At 42.0% G+C, this 20,571-nt stretch overlaps 1 protein-coding gene across 1 annotated transcript in view; it reads right to left on the bottom strand.

Moving 5' to 3' along the window:
* Nucleotides 1–20,571, bottom strand: part of CPED1 (cadherin like and PC-esterase domain containing 1) — a 127,094-nt gene that overhangs the window by 26,789 nt on the left and 79,734 nt on the right. The window contains exon 17 of the mRNA XM_089524359.1: nt 20,298–20,466. Coding sequence (XP_089380485.1) covers nt 20,298–20,466 — 169 coding nt within the window. The remainder of the gene's footprint in view (nt 1–20,297; nt 20,467–20,571) is intronic.

Genomic DNA, 20,571 nt, shown 5'->3' with positions numbered 1-20,571 from the left:
TGTAAGATATATATTTCTACAGTATGCTCTTTGTCAATTATCATTAAAACAGCCCAGTCTGTTAGGATAAACAAGGATAGACTGTAACTGCAAACCAAACTGTTCCCTATTGTGTGTGTATTTATGTGTTGTTCAACGGCTACTGCAAACCATTAAATGTGTTGTTTAAATCAGTTCCTGCAAAGCCAGTTCTCTGGATATTTGAATTAGTCCTCTGGGTGTGTAAGCATCTGGAGGAGCTCTTTGAACTAAATATGTTCTGATAAAAGTTGGAAAGGAAGCAAAGACAGCATCAGGCAAACGCAGAGGATTAGGCTTCTCTCTGAGGTTGTTCTCCCACACAATGCCACAGGCCCAATTAGTTCCTGCCCTCCATGGAAAGGTAGGGTGGGTTACATATGCGCTGAGGGAGAAGGCTAATGAAAAGCATGCTTGATTCATTAGTCAACAGCAGGCATTTCTCTTTGTTCATGTTTACAGTCTACTCTCAAACATGCTTCAAGCAGATCTAAGCCAGAATTGCTTTGAAGTTTTTTTTAATATCGCAAAGGACCCATATCACCCACAACTGTTATGCTTGAAAAAAAAGTTAAGATGTATGCTTTGCCATCCCATTTGGCAAATTAAGAAGGCACATGTTGGGGAGGAGAAAATCCCTGTTGGGCTGCTGCAAAAGGGCCCTCCCACCAATAAATTTCCAAAAAAGAAAAAAAAGTAACTGGAAGCTTCCTCATCGATCTAATTCCTCCTCTTCTTCTTTCTTGCTCCTCTCTTTCTCAGTCCTTCTCCTTCAGACAGAGCAAGCATGGAAACATAACTATGTGTGCACTAAATTGGCATGGAAGAATTCTGGTCCACTTCCAAATATTGCTGAACCTCCCATTATCCCTGGCCATCAGGACCCAGAGGGTACCTCACACACTGTCAACACTGGTTAGAATAATAGAACCATAGAGTTGGAAGAGACCTCAAGGGCCATCCAGTCCAGCCCCCTGCCATGCAGCAACTCACAATCAAAGCATCCCACAGTTGTTGTATGCCTTCAAGTTATTTCCAACTTAATGGCAACCTTAAAACAAACCTACCATGGGGTTTTCTGAGGCTGAGAGAGTTTGACTTGTCTAAGATCACCCAGTGAGCAGGAGTTTGAACACTAGTCTCCGGAGTCATAGTCCAATGCTCAAACCATTACAGCACACCAATGTTTCAGGCTGGATGAATGTATTTTAATACAACTTCTGTTTGACTCTAGTAAATCTCACAGGATCTGGGCAGTGCCAGCAAATAAAAGGATTCACCACAATCTTATATGACCTTTTACATAATGTAACTTTGTGTATACCTAGACACATAGCAGAGGCACCAAGAAACCCAGTTACTGAATTTTGAAGATGTTCACTGGCATTGGCCTGACTGTGCATCAATGTGCATCTGGCACTTCACTGGCTCTGCTATATAGTAATATAGCACCAGTTATGGATACTGGATACTGATGTTGAACAATTGTGCAGTTCTAATTCCCACAAATGTAAGTCCACTTACAAAGATGCAACACCCCAACAAGATTCCACAACCTATCTTTTAATATGGAATTTTAATCGCCCCCCCCCCCCCCCCGGGTAATATGGTTAAATAAGTTTCACACTCCCGCCACTTCCATCTCATTACAAGCAATGTAATGTAATGGCTATATTTTATATCAACCAAGGATTGGTCTAGATCAAGAGAAGGAAAAAGTAATCTTGTGTGCCCAAAGTAGAGCCCCCACAGCCCCACAGCCCCTAAAAATAAAAATTCTGATTGATTTATCACCCTAGAATGCTCAAACACTAAACAATTCTTCACAAAGCCTCTTACATAACAAAATGCCAGAAATCCCAAAATCAGCTGAAAATCAGTTGAAATCAAAACTGGAGATGACATCACTTTAGATATTTCCTTATGATGTTGGAGAAGCAGTGAATGGTGAGGAAGTTGTGAGGGATTAGGAGAGCTCTGGAACTGGATCCTCCCTTGATCTATCCCCACGATACCCATGTTCCCCTCTCCAGACTCTCAGTTCTAATATGCTGAAGGAAATGACTTTGAAAAAGATATTCAAGGGTTGGGTTGGATTTTATTCCCAAAGTCAGAGCTCTGTTTCCAAAATGAGAAAGAGCAATACAATCTTTCCTATGGCCCCATTGTTATTGTACCAGGGACCACAGGCATGCTTTAATAAGAAAACTGACCAGAAAAATTGACAGATAATTTCAATATTAGGCTTGAAGTTGGTGAAGGATAGTTAGTATTATCATCAAAAAGTGGGAAGAGGTGAATCAAACTCACAAAGAACCCCCAAACCTTGAAAAGAAACATCTGACTTGTGAAAATCAATAAAGGACTACCGCCTTAAGGTTAGATTTCGCTCCTGAATTATAACTGATTTCCTCAGATAAATATATGAATGCATTTATATTTAATGCTCACAGTGGGAAGACAAAAGTAAGGAAGATAAATTTGCTTTACTAAATTACCTAGCAATCTGGCCTTTCTCTCTGAAATCCTTAGGAGTAGCTAAATCGACTCTAATATAATTTCAGCACACTTGCTGTTCTAATCACAGAAGTGAATTCAATGTTGGATTTCTTTTTTTATTAATCACAATATCTTTCAAAAAGAACTGATTAAAGTTTTGCCTTCTGGAAGACGGCAGAAAGAAAGAAGTTTTCTGAAAGCTTGATGGTTTGATGCCATACAGATAGTTTTCACCAGCGAGCAGAAAATAAATTGGGTGCTGCTAGGGCCAAATGAACAGACTCTCGTTAGAACTGACCCCAGCAGAGTACATAGCAATCTATTTCCTCCCTTCCTTTCCCACAACGAGTAACAATCAAGCAACCAGTAGTGAAAAGTGACTCACCACATTACAGTGGCAATGAACTAATCCTGGATATTCCCATTCTACTCTCTTTAGGATGATGGGCTATGCAGTACAGTAAGAGAGATCCTGGGAGTTGACCATCCAGAGGAGAAAGAAAAAACTTAGTGCTTCTAAGTACCACTAAGTACAGGTAGCAAGTCCTGCAGTACCTTCTGAGTGACTGAAAGAGATCTGATTAGCATTTGAAGAGAACCCTTTGTCTTTGCGACACTGCCAGAGATATTTGAGCCAGAAGGTGTGACTCAATCCCATATTCATAGCCCCCCAGAAAAACAAAGAACAAAGGAACTATGGAAAAACTATCTTCCTCAAATTCCACCTCTAGGAGGGGAAAAGAAAGAAGACCCCTGAACATGATATTTTGGGTGCAACAAACAGAGAAAGGATGCATGGAGACAGAGCAAGAGAAACCTTATTTTTCTTCTTCTTATTGTTTTCTTCCCAGCAACCTGATTTAGGAAAAGCATGTGAGAGAGACAAAGCCCTTTGAAATTGGCTTGAAGAGCGCAATTAGCATTTCAAAAGGGAGGGCTAAAGCACAGTCCTTCAGAAGAAGCAATTTAGAGGCCAGAATGTTTAGCTGGTTACACTCTCACGACCACACAAGACAAAATAGTTATGAGATAGGAAGATGAAATTACCTTCATGTGAAAGATAGTACAGTAGGAGACAGAGAGAGATGGAAATGAATCTCCCTACCCTTCTTCAAACAGAGCAATGAAATTTACTCAGATAGACTGCACTCTGCTATTGAGTCTCATTTAGCAGAAACCATGAAATTCAGAAAGCAGAGAAAGATGAGGGGAGTCCTTTTCCTCACTGAACTCCTGTATCTTATGCAGAAACATCAAAACAGAAGCATGGTCCTACTGCTATTTTTAGGATGATGGGCTACACAGTGTAAGCAAAATCAAACATGAAACAGAGATGTAAGCACAGAAGCAGAGGGGGGTTCTGTCCCTCAGATTCCCCAAAAACACAGATGCACAAGAAAATAAACTAACTGGAAGGTGAGATCTGTGATTATTATTTTTTTTGGCTTGGGCTGTAAAAAGGTCTGTAGCCAGCAAACTATCACTGGGGATGATGGAACACGCAGTCCTTTTTACCATGCTAGTAAGATCTGCCTGGCCCAGTCTCTCTCACAGCTTGCTGTGTTATGCAAATCAAGCTCCTTAGGGAGAGAGAGAACAAAGGGATTCTGGAGCTGGTCAGCCATGTGAAGAAGAAATGAGATGTAGTGTTTTCTAAGCACCACCAAGTACAAATTATAACTCAAAAGAAATGCTAAAGTTATTTTTTCTATAAGATTTGCACACTCAAAGGAAACCAAACTATATTTTATCACCCCAAAAAGTATCAGAAGAAGAAAACTAGAAACTCCTGTCGAAAACAAACAAACAAACAAAACTCCACAACTTTATCTTTGTGTTCATGCCTTTCAACAACACACATTTTGCTTATCCACACTCATGCAAAAAAATGGCCGACATGGGAGTTCCCGCTCCCCAAAATGGCCGACATACCTCCCACCCCAGAAACCCTGCCTCTGCCCCGAATCCCCCACCCATTGACCCAGAAGTCTCGCCCCTGACCAGTTGTCCCACCCCCATTCAGGGACTTTTGGAGAAATTCAGGGACTTGCATTCAGGGAGTTTTGACGAGGGTGATTTGGTAACACTGTTACTCTATGACAGGGGTAGGCAACCTGCGGCCCGCGGGCCGGATGCGGCCCGGCGAGGCCTTGGAACCGGCCCCAGCCTGGTCCTGCTGCCGATTGCCGCCGGGGCCTTTGGCCTCTCGTGCGCAGGGGCAAGGGGGGCAATTGTCTATAGATGCCTCAGAAACATGCATTTATATTAACATTTTTTTAAAAAATCAGCAATTTTTTTTTGCGTGTCCTCCACATTTTTAAAAAAAGTGTCCACCATTTGAAAAATGTTGTCCTACATTTGTCCCGGTTTATTTATTTATTTAATTTTTAAAAAAATTGTTTCATTATTTATTTTTTGGTTTCGGCCCCCCAGTTGTCTGAGGGACAGCAACCCGGCCCCCGGCTCAAAAAGGTTGCCTACCCCTGCTCTATGACGTTACAGTCCAGCACTGGCAGTTGGTCGCAGCGCATCTAGACTTGAAGGAGTGCCTGCCTGGCGGTTTTTTTCTTCCCCCATCAGTATTCCCCTTTGGCGGCCGCTGTAGATTTGCTCCTCCTCTTCTTCCTTTGTTTTTGGGAAGCAGCAGTCGGAGTTGCCGCTGCACCAGGGAGAAGGTGCCCCCCCATGGCTCTGTGGTGACAGAGGAGATTAACATGGTGGTACCAGCAGGTCATAGTACTCGCAGACAATTTCTATTTAGCCGCCATACTGTACAAACATGGGATGGAGAGAGCTCCGCCGCAGCCGCCGCCACTGCTGCCATGGGACCTATTTTATGTGGGACCAGGACTACCAGGCCCCATGGCACCACCAACGTATGGAGCCCCTGAAATGGCTGCTACTGGGAGTGGTACTGCAGGATTACAGGTGCGCATGCGCAATCAGCCATTGGCCAGAAGTGTGATTTTATGGACCACAGCTCCCAGGATCCTTCACCCAGCATCTTGAATTCAGTGACCCAAATAGGCAAACTCTGAAACAGATATCTACAGAGTCCAGTGCTGATCTGTCTGCTACAGTATCTTCGCTGTGTGTATAAACCATTCCTTGACTTGTTATTCACTGACTACTCAGTGCAGTATCAAGACAGGCTGGAGGGTGGAGAAGAGATGCAGTCACCATGGTTCACAGGTTTTCCATCTCCCTCAGCAGAAAGCCACCTCATGTCTTCGGCTGGTCTTGAGGGTTTGCATTTGGGGTTGGACCAATGGAGGACTCATCTCAACTTTGGATATTGCTGCATACAAAGAACGGTAGTTGCCAGGCAACCAGAATGTGGCCATGACACCCCAGTATAGCCACCTGCTTGAGTACCAAATGTGTTGAAGGTGTTTCACATTGCAAACAAACAACAACCGTTGTTCCACAACATTAGGTAAGAACATAGTATTCTTTTCATCCTTTTAAAACATGTCATGATAGGGTGAAAATCGAAAGCTTGTTGTGGAACATTAACACATTTATATAAAAATCACCAGGCTTAAGCTGTGCTGAATCACTATTGGTGGAATGTTACCCTGGGGTACCTTCTCCAAAACTCTGTGGGCTTCTGCATTGCTATATGCAGGAGCTCCTCTCCCCCCCCCCCCCCCCCCCAGAATCAAGAAATGGATTATACACACAGTGAAGATATGGTAGTGCACAGATCAGTAGTGGGCCCTGTAAACATCTGTTTCAGAGCTTGCCCATTTGGATCACTGAATTCAAGGTGCTGAGTGAAGGATTCTGAGAGCTGTGGTCCATAAAATTACTTTTCCAGATTCTGATCTATGGCATATATATTCTTCAGAAAGAAGAGGACTAAGGGAAAGGAGATAAAATTGATCCACAAAACTTGAAGCAGAAGAGAATTTTTAAAAAAAGGAATAAGAAAAGAACAAGGTCACCCATTGCAAAATAGTTTTAGCCCCTAAGTAGTTTCAGTACCTTGAATAGTTCCTTTCATAATAAGATTCAGAGTGGATTGACCACCACCACCCTTTGCCATGGAAGCCACCACTCATCACTGGCTGATAGACATCCAAGCTATGGACTTCTGCTTGTAGAGAAACACCCTGATCCCTTTGGCACAGTGCTTGGTATTATGATAGACAAATAATGAACTGGTGAAGAAACTTCTCTAAAATTTCCAAAGTCTGTCTTGGCAACAGCTATATCAGAAATGGAAAAATAAATCTGAGGAACATGTATTAAATGTGACAAATATATTGCTTAAGGAAATGAAGCAGTTGTGGCCATGTTGCTCACTGCCATGCTGTTATCACTTTCTCTGGGTGGATACTGATTTATTTTACTTTAGGTGACCTATGGCCCTCATATTGGAAAAGCTTTTCCACATGGAAAACCTACGTCACTAGAAGAAAATGTATGTGTGATATAAGGATAATTAACACAATGTCAGAAAGAAGAAAGTGCTGTCAGAATGATTTCAGGTAAATGTCTTTCTTACTCTAGGTCTTCAGGAGGTGAACCATACATTTAAATCCTGTTTTTTAAGCACTCAGCTTCACCACTCCATATAGGAAGCAGAGAGATGATAAGGAAATAATTCATTTCAGGCATGTTACTGTTCTTGCCTTTGAAACTCCTTGAAGAGATCAAGCTAGTTTCCACTCTGTGTTTTCTTGCACACTTGTCTGGATTTATGCATTCCTTCCCATTAATTCTGGTCTTTTGTCAAAGTTGAATCCTCTTCTGATGACTGTTGTTAAAACTGGCAACTACTTCATTGAAATATCATAGAACAGATTTTCATGGCTACAAATTATGAGCATAACAGTTTCCCAGGTTTTATTCTCTGTATCCAGGTTTGCCATATAGTCTCTTAGGGATGTGCTTTGGATTTTGACAGTTCTGAGATCCAGAGAACCAGTGTGGCATAGTGGTTTCAGTCTTGAACTAAGACTCTAGGACACCAGGGTTCAAATCCTTGCTCATCCATGAAGCCCACTGGGTGGCTTTGGACACATTGAACTCTCTCATTTTAAGAGGAAGGCAACAGCAATCCTGAGACCAAATCTTGCCAAGTAAAACCTTTGATAGTGTTGCCATAAGTCAAAGTTGACTTGAAGGCATACAATAACAAATCCAGAATCAGAATAGAATTGGGTTGATTTTGGCAGGTTCAAGAGATGTTTGAATGTAGGTGGAGTTCTCCTACACTGAAATGGAATCTGAACCATTCTGAATATTTATTAATAATTTTGGGTTGGAGGAAAGCAGAGACACAGACTATATGTCTCCAAAATATATACATTTCCCAGTGAGTTCTCAAATTGGATGGCCTCTAGCTTGAACTGGCTATTTTCCAAATCAGCAAATTAGGGGGTAAACTAAATGTTGTAGTTAGTGCATTCTATCTATCTATCTATCTATCTATCTATCTATCTATCTATCTATCTATCTATCATCTCGATCTTTCTTCTAGGCTCTAAGATCTAATGCTACTTTGCTTGTCACACACTTGGGGAAATGTTCAATTGTCACATTTGGTGTCTACTTTTACATAACTGGAAAAAGAAAGCTCAGTGGTGGTCTTGACCTTGTTCCTATTCATGCTAGTATGACATTTTATTCCATTTTATTTCCATTTCCATTTCCATTTAAAGCATTCCCTGCCACTTTATAGCAGCTTGAGCACAGCCTGGCCTCCAATGTTTTCCTGCAAACTTTTAAGATTCATACAGTTATGCTGAAGAAAAATGTTCAGATGATTTGCCAGACTGGTAGAAACTACTATGCCAGTCCTAAACATATATGGCTTTAAAACCCAATTTATTTCAGTTGAGGTTATGTACAAATAAGCAAGCTCACATTTCACCTCAAGCATTTTTTATGAAGCATCACTGGAGAGGTTGAAAGAAATGAAAAGTTAATATCTCAGTTGAGTTCTAATCAGAAGTAGAAAAGCATGCTTTTTGGGGTGACAGTTCCCAGAATCACCTGGGGTGTATCTGCACTGTATAAATAATATAGTTTGATACCACTTTAAGTGCTGTAGCTCAATCTTATGGAATCCAGGAATTCCTAGTTTTACAAGTGCTGTAGCCTTCTCTGCTAAAGAGTGCTGGTGCCTCACAAAACTACATATCCCAGGATCCTGTACAATGGGGCCATAGTAGTCAAATTGGTGTCAAACTGCAATATATATACAGCTTCTGTAGATGGCTCTCTAGTCATAAGCTGCTGGAAATGCATGCTGGGTGGAGTTGGGAGGAATACAGATTGGCACCTTGTGCTGGCCTGTGGGCGGAGTCATAGCATAGCATCCGCACACTTGACGCTGTGACTCCAACCTCAATGCACCATGACGCCGTGCACCCATTTACACGCCGCACGGCATCATGGAGCAACTCACCTGCAGTGCCCAAATGGCGCAGCACAGAAGGGGCATCATCATGCTGTCCTGTCGTAGCCATGACACCCCTTCCAGGGAGCAAAAAAGAAACCTCTTTTGGTGGCTTCTTTTTGCTCCCTGTGGAGACCACAATGTGCAGTTGCCATGGCCCTGATCCAGCCAACTGTCTGTATAGCCCCTTAGAGTCCAAAAAAAGTAACTGTTCTGCTTTCTAGTTCTAATAACCCATCCCCTTGCTCATTGCTAATGAACTATTGATTAATAACTCAGCGTTGGTGTGATGATTACTATCTGAGTAAAATCTCTCATTTTCAGTGCTCCAGGCACTGCAACTAGGAAGTTTTTGTCTGTTCGTTTTTGTCATTTCCCCCTCCTTTTGGCTGTTCTCTTATTTCAGGACCCCTGAGCTAATCCTGCTATTGTCCCTATTAGCAAGTTTAAGCAGGCAAGCTTCAAACAGACTAGCAGTGGGTCACAAGGTTTAATGGGCACATAGATAATCATCCAAATTACATTTCTAGGACTGATGGACCAGACAGGCTTAGAGGGTAACTTTACCAGCTTTCACTGCTAATCAGAAAGGATTGTGTGTCTCTCAGTGTGTATCTGTCTTTGCCTGCCTCCTGGAGGGGCTGGGCCATAGGCCTGATTAACAAAGGCAGCTGCATTAGCTTTTCTTCTCTCCTGAAGTTCCTTCAAGAGGCCCAAATGACATGAAAGGCAAATGTGACCACAGCTCAAACACCAAGCGCTCATCACTGTGAAATTATCCACCCTGGGCTTGCAGATTACTATGCTCAACAAAACAGTTGTTGCCAATTTTCATGATCTGTTAACACTTAGGAACTTTCCATACTGACGGATCCTTTTTCACCTTTATTGTGCATATCCTCCAGGGATACGGGCAGCGGGCTACTTCGCATTGTCTGCCGAGTTCAAGAGTGATGAATTGGGACAGGCTCAAAAGGTTTCAATGACTTCATGTTCTAATTAATAGACAGGGCTTCATTTTGAGAGAGGAGGAATTAACTGAAAATGATGGGATGAGTGAAATTAATACTCATCCAAAGGATGACATCTGCTTCTTGGAAACAGTAGTTTTAAAAGTTGTGGCTTTAACGAGGTGGGGGGGGGGGGAGAGAACCACAGGCAGAAGGAGATTACATATTAGAGGTCCAAATATCTAGGCTGACATTTTGAGTAAATAGGGTTCCAACATCTAACCAGAATAATCAGATGGGCCTCTTTGTGGGCGTGATAAACAATAGTATACAGTGAGTGGCTGTAGCTTTCAAAATCTGAAAGTTCTTTTAAAAAATTAGACTACAATTACTAGAATTTCCCAGCCATGCATGTTGGCAGTAACCATGGTAGCTGGGTAATAATGGGAATTATAGTCTAAAAAATTAACTTTTACACATTTTGCTTTTAATCACCATTTTGCATGGAAGAAGAAGGAAGCAATATCCTTGCCATATTTTCCCCAAGCAAAAAGCTGTGCTATTCAGCTAAGTTAGGCCGTGTACAGACTGGCGTGAAAGGCCGGCATGGGGGCAGAGTCGGGGTGTCGCATCCACATGATGCACACCTCGACTCTATCCCCAGGGCACCTTGATGCCATGAACTGCTCCACACGGCATGCAGCATCATGGCGCTCCTCCAGGACTGTGTCCATACAACGCAGTGCCGAAGGAGTGCTATATAGCCGTGGCCCCCGCAGCTATAGTATAGAGTATGTATATATATACCCAACTCCTTTCCAGGCAAGCATTCTCTGAAGATGCCAGCCACAGATGCTGGTGAAACGTCAGGAAGAAACTCTTCTAGAACATGGCCACACAGCCCGAAAAACCCACAAAAAACAGTATCCTCTTATCTTGAGTACAGATTCCTCATCAGGACTATCAGATGTGTTAGCACTCCTATGTCTTTAAGGGCACTCCATAACCTTTCATGATCTATGCAATCAAAGATTTTGCTATAGTCTATAAAGCATATGCTGATCTTCTTTTGGAATTTATTAGTGCACTCCATTAGCCTCCATATGTTTGCAATGTGGTCCCTAGTGCCTCTTCCTCTCCTGAACGCTGCGTGGATCTCTGGGATTTGTCTCTCCATGTATGGTTGGAGTCTATGTTGCAGAATTTTAAGCACGACTTTGTTTGCATGGGCGATTAGTGCTATTTTGCTATAGTTGCAGCAGTCTTTTGTGTCTCCTTTTTTGTGGATGGGGATGTATACTGATCCTTTCCAATGTTGGCCATTGTTTTGCTTTCCATATCTGTTGACATATGTTGGTTAGCACTGGTGTTGATTCTGTTATTGTGGATGGAGCAATTTGATTAGAATATCATCTGTTCCTGGTGATTTATTTTTCCCATTTCTCTAACTGCAGCTTCCATCTCTGTTTTTAGAATTTGAGGTTCATCTTCATATGACTCTTCAATCCATATGTCCTTCATTTTGCTATCCCTTTTATATAACTCTTCTGTGTACTGCATCCAGTGTCTTTTTATTCCTTCCTGACCTTGAATTATGTTGTTTTTATTATCATAGAGTGTCCCAGTCCTTGGTTTGAATTTCCCTTTGATTTCCTGGAAATTTTGGAATAGGTCTCTTGTTCTTCCCTTGTTGTTTTTATCCTCTATCTCTCTGCATTGATTGTTGTAGTATTTATCTTTATCTATTTGCACCATTTGTTGAACTGTAGCAATGTGGACTGCATCAGTTCAACTGGGATATCGTCTGTTCCTGGTGATTTGTTTTTTGCCACTTCTCTTACTGCAGAGTCTTTGGCCATTTCTCTTATATGTATAAACAACATATACATATGTTTACTAAAAAGTGCAACACTATATATATATATAGTAAGGTTAGATCCAAATATGTACAGCCCTTTTGAATCCAAGAAAACTAACCAATGCTTTTTTAGCCTGTTTTATACTCAATCTGGTCTTTAACCAAATCTGAACATGCAAGGTGATGTGTTAAGAACACTAGTGAAAGCTTGGAGGAAAACCTTTAATCTCGATCATTATTCTCAGTTCAAGGATCAAATATTTCTATTTTCTTTGCTATCATTAATCTTGCTAGCATAAGACCTTCTTTAGTATTTTAACCACAAAAGAAAATGCACACAGGAAGGGAAGATGTGGGAAGCCAAGAAGATTAGGAGATATTTATGAAAAATAACTGCTGTGGGCAGACAACTTCCCTGACATGACTATGATGTCTGCAAAGAAGAATGAGATCATAGGTAATTATAAGTGCTTCATCTATATAGGAACACAGAAGGAAAGGCTAAAAGCCATACCAAAAAGCAGGGCTTAAAGGGAATTTGAATTAGCTAAGTGGCAAACAGAGTTAATCCTTCCTCAGCATGCAGGTTGTTAATGAAACTAGTCTGCTGATGTCATTTCATTCATTTGTGATCAATCGTAGCAAGACATTCAGTATTCTTAAGTATATGGCCTCTGAGGTTTCAGGGTGCTAGGAGACAGCTTCAGAAAACCCTCCCTTGACAACCAAGTTCTCCCCCCCCCCCCCCATACATATAAACACACACACATTTTAATTTTGGATGTGTGTCTTAAATGAGTAAAAACAAAGAGTCAATTCTAGTAACATTTCACCGTAAATATATGACTCTTTGATAACTTTGTCTATCCATGAATTTGCATATTCATGCTCTTGCTGGTCTTCTGTTCTTTTTCATTTCTGAGTATTCTAATACAATGAAGTTCCATGAAGGGAGAGGCATTTCATGTCTTGAGGAAATTACACTGCTCCATAGCTTTCTTCCCACCATATTGACTGCTCCATAGCTTTCTTTCCACTGTATCATGGGAAGAAGGAGTAAACTTTAGAAATGTAAGAATAGCTCTGGTGGTTTAGGCTAAAGAGCCACCTCAGCCAGAATCCAATCTCAGGATCCTTTCACTCAAGAAGTACAGGGGAAGGGAACAAACCTAGTGCCCTCCTAAACTTAGTGCTCTTCCCCGCCCTTGTAAACAGCGTGAGGCACTTACTATTATCAGCTATCCATTAATTTGGCTTTTCCAAAGCTATTTATGCAATTGGTCATTTCCACACCATCAGTGAGACTTCCACAAGAGAACTATGTGTTACATAAGTGCATGACTGACTTGGGAATGTAAATAGGAAGTTCTCCCCACCACTAGCAAAGTAATTTAACAATCAGCTCAGATAACCTTCTTATAACTAATACATAAAGATTTAGTCTTCACATTGACATCAAACAAATCTACATCAGACATGTGCACAATTATAATTACTTCTGTATACGCGAAACTGTAATTAAAACACTAACTTTATATAAGTGACTCATATTATTAATTTTTATTTTTCCGTCTCATAAATTGCTGACCTGTTGATAAAGTCTTAGAATGTATCTACACTGCAGAAATAAAGCAGTTTGACAGCACTTTAACTGTCATGGCTCCATCTTATGGAATCCTGGGATTTGTAGTTTGGTGAGGTATTCAGCCCAGTTTGTCAGAGCTCTGGTGCCTCACTAAACTACAAATCCCAGAATTCTGTAGGATAGAGTCATGGCAATTATAGTGTCAAACTGCTTTATTTCTGTGGTGTGGATATACCCCTAAAGTCTTGTCACACTATGCTCTTATAGTGCTATATTCTAACTGCTCTGCCAATATCCTATGGAATTCAGAGTTTGTGTCTGAGAATTTTAAATGCCCCTCCCTAAACTGCAAATCCCAGGAATCCACAGGATGTTGCCACGGTAGGCGTGGTACATACTGCCATAAAGTGGCATACCAGTGCTGATTCTAGTTCTAGGGACCATGTGGCAACCGCACGGTCCCTAACCCTAGAACATACAGTCTGCGAAACAATGGTGGCGCCCTGTGTACACGGGCACCACCATTTCTACATAAGCACTGTGCGGCATCCGTACATTGCCACGCGGTGCTTACATAATGAGTGCACCAGTGGCGCACTTGTTAACCCGACCCTGCAACTTAAAAAGAACCCACTTTTCTTGGGTTCTTTTTCCTCCTCAGGGAAGCCGTGCGTTTTGGCGGCTGCAGCTTTCCTCCAGAGGAAAGTAGGCTGCTGGCAGGCCACCCTTTCCAGGTGGTCTGTCCCAGGCCATAATTAAAATGGAATATAGTACTATAACAGTGTACTATGATAAAGCTCTGAACTGATCATATGCCGCATCTGGATCATCATCATCATTCCTGGGAAAGGAGTTCCAGACCTTGGGGCAGCCACTGAGAAGATTCTGTATTGTCTGTCATCTCTCTCAGACAGCCTGGGCCTAGCCTGCATAGGCTTTTACAAGTCACAACCAATGCAATGAATTAATGTATCTCTAAAATTTGCTTAAATCTACCTGTTTGTGAAATTAATATTGCTGAAGAGAAAGAACACAGAATCTCTCCAGGTTGTGTATTCCATTCCCAAGTTTTAAGCATCCTTTATACAGCAACAACAACATTCTTTGGAATATAAGGCTAGATTCATTGGCTGTAAGTCATAATTGCAATGTTTCTTCCTTCCTGAGACATTTTAAATACAGCCCTTTTAACCTGACACAAACTAAAACATAGGACCTCTTAGTTTACAGGAAATGCAGCCCTACAAAGTGGCATAATGCAAACAATGGAAACACACAAGCCCCTTAAGGTGCCATCATGGCTCAACAGTTTATCTCCTGACTAATTTGCTTTTAATGAGGATATTACAGACACTGAAAAAAAGAGAGAAATAATAATAATTTGGTACTCTTAGGGGAGGTATGGCTTTGGAACTGCACACTTCTTTGCTGAATAGCCTTGAACTTAATCCAGGATTACTCAAATGCATGAGAATTGTTGGCAGGCTGGAAACAACATCCCTGGGTCTCCCTTTGTATTGTAACCTTCATCACGGTATCAGCTTGCAGTGAAACTTGAATATCCTAATGGGATTAGACTTGAAAGAAAAGTGTCTCAGGATTGGACTTTCAACTGAAACCCTGCTGTGAGAAAGACCACGCCACTGTCTTTGACCTTTTCCTTCCTATGCCTGAGTCCAGTTGTGCCTAGTCAAGTGTCTAAAGAAGAGCCCATCCATTTGCTCTCTGTTTATCCCTTTGCTCCTAGAACAGGTGTTTGGTTACTCAAAAGAAAAAAGCATGGCAGTCTCTGATCTTTGGCACAGGCAATCTCAGCCAGCATAAGTAATGTACTTCCCATGCAGAAAAATACCCTGTCACTGCAATATTTACGCTATGAAGAATTTCTTGTCTGAAATATCTCAGATCTGAGGCAAATATAAAAAGCTATCATTAAACATTTTACATCTCTTTATCTGTCTATAGGGCAATTAAATGGCGTGTCTGCATCAGCATTAATATAAAATAATAAGATCCAAGAAGCTGTTCAGGAAAGTGTGTGGGCAAAGATAGTGGATGATATCATCATCATCATCATCTATCTTCCAGCAAGCCCTTGTATTATATCACAATCTGGTCTTGGAAGTCCTTCATTTTCACAGTACTTTGCAACAGAGCATGGAGACTCCTATTCAAGAAACACAGTCTCCAAGACCCCCTGTGTCCAAGGAACTAATGGCATATTTAAAGCACCTGACAGATGTTCAAAATCTACACAGAAAATCATGTTTGTAATTCCATTTTGAAAGATCCTCCTAAATTACATATATCACTTGCAGTTAAAGACTTCTGAGAGAAACAAAATTCTGCCAGTAAAGTGCATAGTAATAAAAAGTCACATACACTATTCAAACAATACATTTTCACCAAATCTACATAATTCATACAGCCAGGAAGGTGAAACTGAGAGCCATTTGCTTGTTAGATTTTTAGTCAGATAGATAATTTAGGCAGATGGATAGCTGCTTTATACAGAGTTAGACAGCTGGTCTGTCTTGCTCAGTACTCCCTCCATTGCTTAGCAATGATTTTCACAGAGGAGTCCTTGCCTACATTATCTGGAGCTACAATGGAACTACTCCAGTAGTGTAGACAAGGACTTCTCTGTGGAACTCTGTGAAAACCACTGTAAGTCAATGGGGGAAAAAACGAGGGCCTGCAGGTGCCTAAATATCCTAAAGGCACCAGATCCCATCTGCTCTTAGAAGCTAAGCAGGGTCAAACCTGCTTAGTACTTGGATGGGTGACTGCCAACAAAGACCAGCTGTTGCAGGCTAATTTCAGAGGCATGAAGTGATAAAACCACCTGTGAATATTCCTTGCCTAAGAAAATTCTATGAATGGTTTGCCATAAATTGACAGGTGACTTGAAGGCGCACACGCATGCGTGCGCACACCCCCACACTCACATATATACATATATCAGGGGCTGCATCTTTGGGGCAAAATAGGTGAAGCGCTGCTACTGGAAGTCCCCATGTACTGTTTAACATAAAAAGAAACCATTTTTCAAAACAAGACCTGGACCTCCCACTACTTCCATGGGATTACTTTGTTGTTGCTGCTGTTGTTACTATTGGTTTATTTATTTTGTTGTGTGTCTTTAGCATTTCTAGATGCAGAAAATTGTCCCCTGGAGGCACTGCGATCACAATTGCAATTGCAGTTTGGATTTTTTTTAAAAAAATACAATAATTTTTAATTCATTTGCCACTGATTTTGCAATGGTTGTTGCTGTGTGCCTTCAAGTAACATCCAATTTATGCAAAGCCTAAGGTAAACTCATAGTGGGGTTTGGTGGTTTTTGTTTTTGCTTTTGCTTTCGGCTCTTTTTGTTTTTATTTTTTTTTTTAGGTGGAAGACTGTTTCAGAGGAGATTTGTTTTGCTTTCTTCTGAGGCTGAGACACTGTGGCTCAGTAGATTTTCATGGCCAAGTGGGGATTTGAACCCTGGCCTCTGGGAGTCTTAGTCCAACATTAAACCACTACAGACTAACCTGTTAGTGTTTCCCATTTCTGGATTACTTTTTTATTATTAAAATGTAGCTCGAAATTTAGAACTTGCCAAAAAATGTCCCCCCAGAAAAGATCTGGAGTAATGTGTAAACTCTTGTCGCACTGAAAGAAAAGAATGCAACTACAAGTCATTCCATTGTTTTGAAGACAATACCAGCACAGGCATACCTCAGTTAGCAATGCCTCTGAGAAAGAAGCTTCTTTTTACACAGAGGCATCACTAGGGGGATGCAGGGAGTGTGGAATGCACCATGTGATACCTTAGAGGGAGTGTCATCCAGTGGAGCGATACACCCAGCTAGATTGGCACTGCTACTGGGCAAGCGAGATAGGGTTTCACTTTCCTTTCCTGCTTGCCCAGCAGCCACACTGGTCCTTCAGAGACTGGAGCACTGGCCCCATTAGTAGTGATGGCTGTTGGCCAGTGTCCTTGGAGTCTGGCATGGCTGCTCAGCCATGTCAGACTCTAAAGGCCCTTCTGGGGTGGGGCAATGCCTTCCAAGTCTGGTGCAGCTGCTCAGATATGCCAGATGCTGAATGGGCACTCCAGAGGCTGGAATACTGCTCCCCTCTCACAGTCATGGTCCTAGCTGTCCAGTCACGGTCTGGGCAGCTATGTGGCCAGGAGGAGGGAGGGCAAGACAGTTCGCCCCCTCACCGGATGACATCAACCTCAGCAATACCACTGTTTTTACAAGATCTTTTTAATGCCTTTTCCTGTTTTTCAGCCTCTCTTTTCCTTGTCCTCTGTCTAGCTGGACTTTTTTAAGGAACCCTGGCACTGGGAGGTGCTAAGTTGCAGAATCATGCCTATAGTAAACAATGCAATACGCTTGAGTGGAGAGTAGAGCAGGATTTTGCTGTAGCTGAACCAAATAGACGGGTTGTTCCCACTTAAGATTTGAAACGATTTAAAATACAACGTTTTTAATAAAATCGATTCAAAATAACACTGTTCTTATCCCGCTATCCGAATCGCTTTGTTCATCGTTCCCATCTGGTTGTTTAAATCGAAGTTTTTACCTGCAAGCGTTCCTACTTGGCATGAAATCGGTGTTTAAATAAAGCGATTCTTCTCCTCCATACCTTATTTGGAGCTGTCAATCAATAGTACGTCAGAATGACGTAACGTTAATCCGGAATATTTGGAAGCGATTTATCTTTTGGCATCGTTTCCATTTCATTGACAGCCAGGGAGAATCCCTTCAGAGAGCACAGAGATCAATGGGAGAGGCTTCTGGCAAAAAGCGAAGCTCTTTCCAGAGGAACTATGGGATAGGTTTTGGAGGGCAGCATCCTGTCTCCCAAGACAGCCAGGGAGAATCCCTTCAGAGAGCACAGAGATCAATGAAGGAGGCTGCTGGAAAAGCAGGGAGGGAGCACTCTTCCCAAAGATTCTCTTTCCAGGGTTGGAGGAGAAGGCAGATTCCATTTGAGAAATGGAGGGAGAAAGGCTCTATCCCCCCCCCCCCCCATTGATCAGAGCCCTTCCTTGCCTGGGCGAGATCAGATGCCTCCTCGCGAGGAGCTTTCCCTTCCCTGCCTGGGTGAGATCAGATGCCTCCTCGCGAGGAGGCTTCCCTTCCCTGCCTGGGCGAGATCAGATGCCTCCTCGCGAGGAGCCTTCCCTTCCCTGCCTGGGCGAGATCAGTGCCCAAGCGGGCAGGGAATGCCTCTTTGAGAGGAGCCTTCCCTTCCTGCCTCTCCTCCGTTAGAAATGGGCTCTCCCCACAGAGAGGGGAGGTTGCAATCCACCGGGGGAAGCCTTGTACTCCTTTGGCAGATGCAGGCGCTTGAGCAGCCGGGACTTCAGGCGCTTAAAGCGCTGAAGAGATTAAGCGCCTGTAAACCATTAAAATAAAAAATAAAAATAATCCTTATCTCTTATTGAAAGACCACAGCGGACAAAGGGGTGAGGGAAGCAAAAATGGCGACAGCCAGACGGATGGGGACAGAAAGGGCAACTCCCCCAAGGACAGCCCCATCGCACTCCGCTCCTCCCATTCATCTAACGCAATTTCAAAGGCTGTCGTTCCTATTTAAATGCTCCGGTTCCTAAATCGAATCAATGGAAAAACGTAGGTCAGACCCTAGTGTTTTTTTAACACGCGTTAAATGAGGAAAACTCGAATCAAAATTTTATTCCGCTCTACAATTCGATTTGTAGTGGAGACGATTGCGGGTTGCTCTAGAACCGTTCTAGGTTTAAATCGGATCCTAATAGGAACGCCACTCCTTGGATTCGATTCAGAACGCGGGGTTTCACCTAGTGGGAACAACCCCCTAGTCATGTATGTCTGCTTACAGCTGCAACTGTTCCCATACTGAACGTGTCTGAGCAGCAAAACAGAGAGAAAAGAAGAGAGCATAAGCCGCACCAACTATCCCCAGCATGCTAAAAACAAACAAACCCATAGATGTCTATGTTTGGCCACCAAAAGGGACATAATTAGAAAAGCGGTTAAAGAAAGTCATCCCTGGATTCATTTTGGAAGAAGCCCTGAAGTGGTCTCTAGAAAATTCCAAATGTTTCTGTTTATTCATGCAAGGTTTACCTGAAAAGGTTGTTTCATTTCAGCTGTGCTTATACTTAGTTTTGAATAAAAAGTCTGCTAAAAATATTCAAGCTGTTCTTTTTTGTGGTATAGGGATCTATCCTTATTTTTTTCATGTTATTTCTGCATCTTGTACCAACATTTCTGTTAGAGATGTAATGCCCAGGAACACATCTACTTCATTAACTGAGGCATACCTGTATTGCATCCTCATTATACTACTAAGAGGGCATGCTCTGGGTAACAGCATTACAGTGGTACCCCGGGATACGAATGCGCCGCCTTACGAAATTTCCGGGTTACGAAAAAAATATATTTAAAAAAACTGTTCCGCGTTACGAAAGTTTTTTCGGGTTACGAAAAAACTTTTGGTGCTTTTCGGCGCTATTTCACACCAAATCGCGGCTTTTCCCCATTAGCGCCTATGGGTTTTTCGGCTTACGAAGCCTTTCGGGTTACGAAAGCGGCGGCGGAACGGATCATTTTCGTAACCCGGGGTACCACTGTACTTGTAATCATGTTACTTCCAAGGTGTGCAGGGCTTGAGGCTCTTTAATAAGCAGCCATCCATATGTGCATAGAGGAGCTTTTGCACATGTGGACTTGCAGATGTAGGAAGCATTTACAGAAGAATGGAAATCAAGAATGAGGACTAGAAGAAAGGAAAGAATTGCTGAAACAGCAGAAGCAAATCAAAAGGGTTGGAAAAACTTGGCCTACTGAACAAAAACATAAGGGAAAAGATACTGAAATATAACAGAACACTTGATTCCTTCATTATACAAAAACAAATGGATTGGTATGCATCTAGAATAAAATATTTCTTTTCTTTCTTTTCTTTTTTAGGAAATAAAATATTAAAAAGTACCTGTACAAAACCACACACCATGAAGTCATCGAACAGTGGCAAACTAGGACGATCTTCTCGAAAAATTATAAGTCTGTAGATGCTGACAACCTCATGGACTGATTGAGACACATCTGTTACCAGAACATTCACTCTATTTATTCCTAGGCCAAGTGGGTAATTTGCAACACTGTTGGAGAGAGGGAGGGGTAGAGGTGTCAAGAAAAGTGTAAAAAGATTCACTTACGGTATACATTTTTACATTCCAGTGCATTACACAATCTTTGGTTTAAAA

Source organism: Sceloporus occidentalis, unplaced genomic scaffold (genome assembly GCF_023333645.1).
Source record: "Sceloporus occidentalis isolate IW3139 unplaced genomic scaffold, rSceOcc1.0.p SCAF_5, whole genome shotgun sequence".
NCBI lineage: Eukaryota > Metazoa > Chordata > Lepidosauria > Squamata > Phrynosomatidae > Sceloporus > Sceloporus occidentalis.
This window is presented reverse-complemented; position numbering and strand designations above follow the sequence as displayed.